The sequence below is a fragment of the Ipomoea triloba genome, chromosome 11 (assembly GCF_003576645.1).
Source record: "Ipomoea triloba cultivar NCNSP0323 chromosome 11, ASM357664v1".
NCBI classification, from domain to species: domain Eukaryota; kingdom Viridiplantae; phylum Streptophyta; class Magnoliopsida; order Solanales; family Convolvulaceae; genus Ipomoea; species Ipomoea triloba.
In genome coordinates this window covers 4,079,263-4,088,365 of record NC_044926.1, presented here as the reverse complement: position 1 = coordinate 4,088,365, position 9,103 = coordinate 4,079,263, and the positions used below count along the sequence as shown (strand labels likewise).

At 47.5% G+C, this 9,103-nt stretch overlaps 1 protein-coding gene across 1 annotated transcript; it reads right to left on the bottom strand.

The window, feature by feature from the left end:
* Positions 1-3,995: 3,995 nt before the first annotated feature.
* Positions 3,996-5,849, bottom strand: LOC115997001. Its single transcript, XM_031236445.1, has one exon. The coding sequence runs from the start codon at positions 5,847-5,849 to the stop codon at positions 3,996-3,998; it is 1,854 nt and encodes a 617-aa protein (XP_031092305.1).
* Between the last annotated feature and the right edge of the window lie 3,254 nt (positions 5,850-9,103).

The window sequence follows — 9,103 nt, the reverse complement described above, 5'->3', positions numbered from 1 at the left end:
GAGATCCGTGCAGGTCGAACAAAACCCCAAACGGAGATCCGTGCAGGTCGAACAAAACCCCAAACGGAGATCCGTGCAGGTCGAATAAAACCCCAAACGGAGATCCGTGCAGGTCGAACAAAACCTCAAACGGAGATCCGTGCAGGTCGAATAAAACCCCAAACGGAGATCCGTGCAGGTCGAATAAAACCCCAAACGGAGATCCGTGCAGGTCGAACAAAACCCCAAACGGAGATCCGTGCAGGTCGAACAAAACCCCAAACGGAGATCCGTGCAGGTCGAACAAAACCCCAAACGGAGATCCGTGCAGGTCGAATAAAACCCCAAACGGAGATCCGTGCAGGTCGAACAAAACCCCAAACGGAGATCCGTGCAGGTCGAATAAAACCCCAAACGGAGATCCGTGCAGGTCGAACAAAACCCCAAACGGAGATCCGTGCAGGTCGAATAAAACCCCAAACGGAGATCCGTGCAGGTCGAACAAAACCCCAAACGGAGATCCGTGCAGGTCGAATAAAACCCCAAACGGAGATCCGTGCAGGTCGAACAAAACCCCAAACGGAGATCCGTGCAGGTCGAATAAAACCCCAAACGGAGATCCGTGCAGGTCGAACAAAACCCCAAACGGAGATCCGTGCAGGTCGAATAAAACCCCAAACGGAGATCCGTGCAGGTCGAACAAAACCCCAAACGGAGATCCGTGCAGGTCGAATAAAACCCCAAACGGAGATCCGTGCAGGTCGAACAAAACCCCAAACGGAGATCCGTGCAGGTCGAATAAAACCCCAAACGGAGATCCGTGCAGGTCGAACAAAACCCCAAACGGAGATCCGTGCAGGTCGAATAAAACCCCAAACGGAGATCCGTGCAGGTCGAACAAAACCCCAAACGGAGATCCGTGCAGGTCGAATAAAACCCCAAACGGAGATCCGTGCAGGTCGAACAAAACCCCAAACGGAGATCCGTGCAGGTCGAATAAAACCCCAAACGGAGATCCGTGCAGGTCGAACAAAACCCCAAACGGAGATCCGTGCAGGTCGAATAAAACCCCAAACGGAGATCCGTGCAGGTCGAACAAAACCCCAAACGGAGATCCGTGCAGGTCGAATAAAACCCCAAACGGAGATCCGTGCAGGTCGAACAAAACCCCAAACGGAGATCCGTGCAGGTCGAATAAAACCCCAAACGGAGATCCGTGCAGGTCGAACAAAACCCCAAACGGAGATCCGTGCAGGTCGAATAAAACCCCAAACGGAGATCCGTGCAGGTCGAACAAAACCCCAAACGGAGATCCGTGCAGGTCGAATAAAACCCCAAACGGAGATCCGTGCAGGTCGAACAAAACCCCAAACGGAGATCCGTGCAGGTCGAATAAAACCCCAAACGGAGATCCGTGCAGGTCGAACAAAACCCCAAACGGAGATCCGTGCAGGTCGAATAAAACCCCAAACGGAGATCCGTGCAGGTCGAACAAAACCCCAAACGGAGATCCGTGCAGGTCGAATAAAACCCCAAACGGAGATCCGTGCAGGTCGAACAAAACCCCAAACGGAGATCCGTGCAGGTCGAATAAAACCCCAAACGGAGATCCGTGCAGGTCGAACAAAACCCCAAACGGAGATCCGTGCAGGTCGAATAAAACCCCAAACGGAGATCCGTGCAGGTCGAACAAAACCCCAAACGGAGATCCGTGCAGGTCGAATAAAACCCCAAACGGAGATCCGTGCAGGTCGAACAAAACCCCAAACGGAGATCCGTGCAGGTCGAATAAAACCCCAAACGGAGATCCGTGCAGGTCGAACAAAACCCCAAACGGAGATCCGTGCAGGTCGAATAAAACCCCAAACGGAGATCCGTGCAGGTCGAACAAAACCCCAAACGGAGATCCGTGCAGGTCGAATAAAACCCCAAACGGAGATCCGTGCAGGTCGAACAAAACCCCAAACGGAGATCCGTGCAGGTCGAATAAAACCCCAAACGGAGATCCGTGCAGGTCGAACAAAACCCCAAACGGAGATCCGTGCAGGTCGAATAAAACCCCAAACGGAGATCCGTGCAGGTCGAACAAAACCCCAAACGGAGATCCGTGCAGGTCGAATAAAACCCCAAACGGAGATCCGTGCAGGTCGAACAAAACCCCAAACGGAGATCCGTGCAGGTCGAATAAAACCCNTCGTGCTGGATAGCTGTCCGATTATCAACCGGGAGTCTGACCATGCCCTTAACCGTTCGGCCTTCATCTGCTTGGCCAGTCGCAACCCGCCTATGAGTGCCTCGTATTCTGCTTCGTTGTTGGTAGGTTGAAATTTGAAAATCAAGGCTTGATAAATCTTGAAGCCTTCGGGTGATGTGAGCACAATTCCACCCCCACATCCCTTCTTACTTGACGACCCATCGGTAGAAACTTCCCACCATGGTTCTTCTAGGGCAGTCGGTTGGTCATGTTCCGGATCGCGTGCGGTGCATTCGACGATGAAGTCAGCCAATGCTTGACCCTTGATGGCAGGACGGGGCTTATACTCAATCGCGAACTGGGTGAGCATCATGGCCCATTTGATCAATCGTCCTGATGATGTTGGATTCCTGAGGATCGTTCCCAACGGTTGATCGGTTAACACAACTATCGGGTGAGCTTGGAAGTAAGCTGCAAGTCTTCTGGCCGTCACCCAGAGCGCCAACGCGGTCTTCTCAAATTTTGTGTACCTCAGCTCTGCTCCTTGAAGAGCTTTGCTCACGTAGTAAATCGGCTTCTGAATTCCCTTAGCTTCTTCGCGGACAAGCACGGAACTGACCGCTCGGTCGGACACGGCCAAATAAACGAATAAGACCTCATCTTTCTCCGGCTTCGAGAGGACTGGTGCGGAGCTCAAGTATACCTTCAGACCTTCAAAAGCCGATTGACAAGCCGGTGTCCACTCAAAGCCATTTGATTTTTTCAGAATCTGAAAGAACGGCAGAGACTTTTCGGCTGACTTGGATAAGAAACGGCTAAGCGCTGCTAGTCGACCAGTCAGTCGCTGAACATCCTTGACCGATCGGGGGGGTTGCATCTCCATTATCGCTCTGACCTTCTCGGGATTTGGCTCAATCCCCCGCCCCGTCATCATGAACCCCAAGAATTTTCCCGTCTGAACAGCAAAGGTACACTTACTTGGGTTCAGACGCAAGTTGAAAGTTTCCATCACCTTGAACGCCCGGGCAAGATCGGTAGGATGAGTTTCTTTTAATCGACTCTTGATGAGCATGTCATCCACATATGCTTCCATAGTTGATCCGAGCAAACCTTTAAACAATTTGTTCACCATCCGTTGGTATGTGGCTCCAGAGTTCCGCAAACCAAACGCCATTACCACGTAGCAAAACACTCCGTCCGGAGTGATGAAAGCAGTCTTCTCTTCATCTTCCTTGCTCATGAAGATTTGATGGTATCCTTTGAAGGCGTCCATGAAACTCAACAGCTCACACCCAGCCGTTTCATCAACCATCTGGTCAGGATTTGGTAGGGGATATGGATCCTTCGGGCAAGCTTTGTTCAAATCAGTGTAGTCAACACACATTCTCCATGTTGGCGGTTTAGGCGCGAGGACTACATTGGCTAACCACTCCGGGTAGAGGACCTCTCGGATGTGCCCTACCGACAAGAGGGTGGCGGTCTCCTTTTTCACGAATTCTCTCCTTTCGCTTGACAGGTGCCTTTTCTTTTGCTTGACTGGTTTCGAACCTGGTTGAATTGATAAGCGGTGGCAAATGACAGACCGATCAACCCCGGGCATGTCTTCCGGTCCCCAAGCAAAAACGTCTTTGTACTCCTGCAACACTCCGATGATGTCCTCACGTAGGTCTGCAGGGAGTCCCCAACCGATTTTAACCACCCTTTCTGGTCGGTCGGAGTCAAGTACTATCTCTTCCAATTCTGAGGCAGGTTGCGGTTTTTCCCTCTCTTCTCCGCGGTCTACCTGCTGGGATATGGTGTGAATCCTGCCTTCCTCGCGGTCCTACTGTTTGACTGCTCGCACGTAGCACTGTCGAGCAGCACGTTGGTCTCCTCGAACCACTCCAACCCCATTGGGTGTATGAAACTTCATGCACAAATGGTTCATGGATATAATAGCAGCTGCGCGAGTGATACCTGGTCGCCCAAGTATGGCGTTGTGAACACACTTCAATTTCACTACCACAAAGTCCATGGTAGTCTTCAATATGTTTGGTTGGCTGCCCAACTCCACATTCAAGCTGATGACTCCCTCTGCTTCTATGGAGTCACCGGTGAAACCCGACAACGGGGTCCGAATGGGGGTTAACTGATCGGTGGACAGACCCAATCGAGCAAAGACATCAAAATATAAGATGTTCACCGAGCTCCCCGTGTCAACCAGCACCCGCTGGACATCCGTTCCGTTGACATCTAGTGTGATGACGAGTGGATCATTTTGGGCTTCCCCATAGAGTGGTAGATCATCGTCAGTGAAAAGTATTGGTTCTGTACGCTTTTTCTTCTCTCGAGGTTCCGAATGAATCGTCCCAACGTATACGTTTCTCGCCCATTGCTTCCTTTGTCGTGAAGAGTCGCCTCCTTCAGGGCCCCCGTAGATGACGTGGATCACTGGTTTCTTTCCGACCGCCTTCTCATCAGCTAACCTGGGTGGGACGAATGCCTCGTCGTGCCTTTCGGGATTCCTTTTCATCACATTCCTTTCCGTTTTTCTTTGATTTCTATCCTCCTTCATCACAAATTGCCTCAACTCTCCCTTCTGAATGAGTTGTTCAATGAGCATGCGCAAGGCCATGCACTCCGAAGTATTGTGTCCCTTGACTCTGTGGAAAGCACAATACTTTCTCTTGTCCTCCCCCTCGGGTATCGGCTCCGGTGGGTGGATCAAATTGCATTGCTCGGCAAACTGCAAGACTTCCACCAGGGGTCTGTTCAACGGAGTGAAACGTGGTACATCTTCTGGTCGATTGTATTGTTTGACGTGTCTGAACGGTGGTTTATTTTTCCTTTGATCGTGGCCTCTGTCCCGATTGACCGGCTGCTCGTCGCGTCTCTTTGCCATGTTAGCTTCGGTGGCATCTGCATGATGCTTGGCTCTGGTGATGGCCTCCTCATAGGTTCGGGGGGGATTAACTATGAGGTCGTAGTAGAGCGTCCCGGAACAAAGTGATGCAAGGAAAGCTTGGATTGCCACCCGGTCCTCCATCGGTTCAACCTCATCAACCTCACGTTCCCATCTGAATAGGAAAGTAGACAACGGTTCTCCCACAGCTTGGTTTACCTTGTTCAGGCAAGTGTAAGATTTCTTTCTCGATTTATTTGCAGCGAAACGCTTTACAAACTTATCGGCCAACTGACCAAAATTTCTGATCGACCCCTGCTCCAAACCCTTGAACCATTCGGCCGCCTTACCGACTAAGGTAGCGAAGAAAGCTCTACAAATGACCGCATCGCTTACTCCCAACATCAACATGTTGCCATAGTACATGTCGACATGCTCTTGCGGGTCGTACCGTCCGGAATAAGTGTGAGCCAGCGGGATTTGGAGGTCATGCGGATAGTGGGCACTCATGATGTCGTCCGTAAAGGGGGTGGCAACCAGCGAGCATGATGGTTCTTTTCCCGCGCCGACTCTCTCGCGAAGCTCTTGTTGTAAACGATCTATTCTTTCCTGCATCCTGGCCATTTGGAGTCGGGGACTATCCTCCTCATCGAGTTGCCTCTCTTCCCTAACCGGTTGATCGCCTACTCGATTGGTCTGCCGATCACTCACCCGACCGACAGGTCGGGCCCTTCTGTCAGCTAAATGGGCGTCCCCATGTTGTGCACTCCCAGTGCTGCTTTCCTCTACAGTCATTTGGGGCCTTTGTCTCGCGTGTTCATTGTTATTCTGGGGCCCCAACCGAGATCTAACGCTATTCCGGATGCGATCAAAAGCGCTCCTACGTTGAATGGGGTCATACCGACGTCCCTCTCGATCGGACCTCCGTGTGCGATCCGTAGATTGGACTTCCTCCAAGTTATGATCTTGAGGTTGGGGGTGCGACTGTTGCCTCTAGGAAGGTCGGGGCGCCTGTTGTTCCACGGCAGGGATTTGAGGAATTGCAAGCATTTGGGGAGTGGGTGATACAACATAGTATCCGGGAGTTCCCGGCCACGGTTGGTACACCGGAGTCAATCCTTGTTGTGGAGTCCCTTGCAACGGGTTCCCCCCAAGTACACCTGGTGGTGGAGTCAGTATTTGGCCAGTTGGGGGCAACATGGTATATGTCACTGGAATTTGAAAGCTCGTTTGCCTTGCATGTCCGCCTGCATTCGGGTTGACCGGTTAGGTAGGTCGTGCATCTTGCCTCTGGTTGGATGTCAACTCGTTCATTAGGCTCCTGGATCGTTCCAACTGGCGACGTAGATCATCTTCAGGGAGTGTTTCAATTACATTGTCAGGGTGAGGTCCGACCAACCGAGTCGGGCTCCCCCTACGCGCATGAGTTTGGCTCAAACTTTTCCTACTGTTCGTCATTTTAAGATGGATAATAGTGTGAAGAAAGAAAAGATAAAGGGATAGAACATAGTGACTCGTTCAATCCCCACAGACGGCGCCAATGATAGCGTAAATGTAAACGGGGCTACGATTACGCTACGGATACGTGTGTTACGTGTGGTGAAGGATGCCGCTCGGCCGGTTAATCGGTCGCTCTACCGGTTGACGACTGAGCGGTAAGAAGCTATATCGCTCTACAGGTGACGAACAGTAACAAGGAGAGAGCAAGAGACGAATGAGCAAATCACAAGTGTATTAGTGTAGTACTGATGAGTTCCCCCCTCCAGTGAGGGGAATGACCCCTATTTATACAAAGTGGATTCACTATGCACATGGTGTCTGATATGCAAGTGGAGGGCATATGGGCTGTCACTCCGCAAAATGCGCATCGGTTTGCTCGAAGTGGTTGAGTTACTCGAGGTGATGAAAACACGGATCCCTTGTTCCCGAAAAGTTGTCGGTCGTCACATCAAGCAACTGTTGCGCTCGTGAGCCTCCAATCCACAAGGTGTGTTGCTTCCGATCATGCGGCCGACGGACCGGGTGACCGTCGACGGACCGTTTGGGTGACCGTTGACGGACAGGTTGGATGACCGACGGACAGGTGATTTACGGACCGACTAATACATGTGCATATTTACCCATCACTACCATTGAGTATGCATACATGATATAATAAGGTTATAATTAAGATGTTTGGATTGAATTAACTTGATAATTATAAAATTTTAAGTTTGACTTTTTATATGAGACAATCAATGACAGTTTATTTTCTTGTGGTCTTTTACTGACTAGACTCACAAAACGGACTTCACCTGCACAGTGCACATTCCTATAACAGCTGCGGGCTTTCTTGTAAATCAAAGCTAGGTTAGTTTGAATTGAAGATGCACATACGAGGTGAGGAAGGTGCATGGTATAGAATATATATGTTACAACATGGTTGTCTGGATTGGGTTGGATTTTGGTGAGGCAAGGAAAACCCCAAGCCCCTATGAGACAGACAGCACCATATATATTCCAATTTGCACTCAAGTGAAAATTTGACGTTAGATCTTCTCATAAGGCATATGTTGGAGTGCAGGCAAGGGTGGCTAGCTGTGCTTTGATGATTTGTTTGTTTTGTACTGTATTGTAGTGTTGGGACTTGTTTGTTGGACTCTTCTTAGGAAACATTGCAATCGAATCCTCCTTCCAGGAATTTGATAACAGCAAGCTTACAAAGGGAAACCTCATCACCAAAAACTAACATTCACACATTTTTCTTCTTCATCACACCATCAAGCTAAGCTAGCTAATAAGGCTGCAACCTATTGTGTGTTGTGTGTACTTGGTTTTGTAAGATATGTGCCGTGAGCTAACAAGTCAAACTTGTTTTCAGTCATTGTAGAATGGCATAATATTATTGCCTAGACCGATGAGACATTTGAGGTGATTACAAGGAGGAATAGAGGTTTCGTGGTTGAGTTAAACAACTCTAACTACAAATATCATAAGGTTAAATTCAGGTTTGCTATATATATATATATATATACATATAGTCGTGTCTTGTTGTCGAGTTTAATCGCTCTTGCTATAATTATCATGAGAGTAAATTTAGTTCTTGTTATCTAACTTGAGTTCTTCCGAAATTCTTCCCCACGGGCCACAAAGAAAGCTCACTTGCCACTTGAGCTACCCCATTGGGTTATTGTTGTTTTGTTGTTGATTGTTTTAATTATATTTGAAATTAAATTCTATAATATAATTGTATTTGATTGACATTTTTTTTTAGTGATTTTCAAGTGTAATAATTGATGTTGATTAAATTTGTCAAATTTGATATTAATGACCTAGGACTTGTTTGGTTATCTTTTAACCGCGTCCTAGCATCGTATTTTTTTGTTATTGCATTTTAAATAGAGTTGATAGTTTTCGACAAGACCCACATGATAGGAAAATAATGAGTTAGTATTTAGTCTTAATATATTGTAATTTTTTTTTGAATACAACTAACTCTATTAGATTGGGAGAGTTACTACTCTGCCATCTGAGCACAAGGTGCTTGGCTAGTCGTTGGATATTTATTTTTGACTATTATCACCATATTTGAAAATTCAACAATTTTATCCATTCACATTTATCTACTCCATGTTATATATTGTAGTAATTTTCAAATATAACCACCATTATCAAGTTTGTCAAATGTGGTATTAATGACCTGGCACTTTGCTTCGTCACCTCTCTTGACCGCATCATAGCATCCTAACTTTTTACAAAAGCATTATAAACAGGGCCGTTCCAATAAAAATTGAGGCCCTGTGCCATATCTTAATGTGGTCTTTTTTCAAATAATTTCTATATATAAATAATAATTGTTCAAAAAGTTATATCAAAATATAAATATTGTATAAAAAATATATAGAATTTTATTTAAAAAGTGACATGCATCGTGCACATTTAGACGCAAAAGCATCAATCAAACTTTTGATATCAACTTCTTCCAAAAGCTCATTTTCAATGGAGATTAAAGCTAATCCATTGAGTCTCTCTTGCAATATACTTAATCGTAAGTAAGATTTTAACAATTT

Excerpts from the sequence above, each read along its gene's own strand:
- LOC115997001 (XM_031236445.1), bottom strand. The coding sequence starts at position 5,849 with ATGACTGTAGAGGAAAGCAGCACTGGGAGTGCACAACATGGGGACGCC.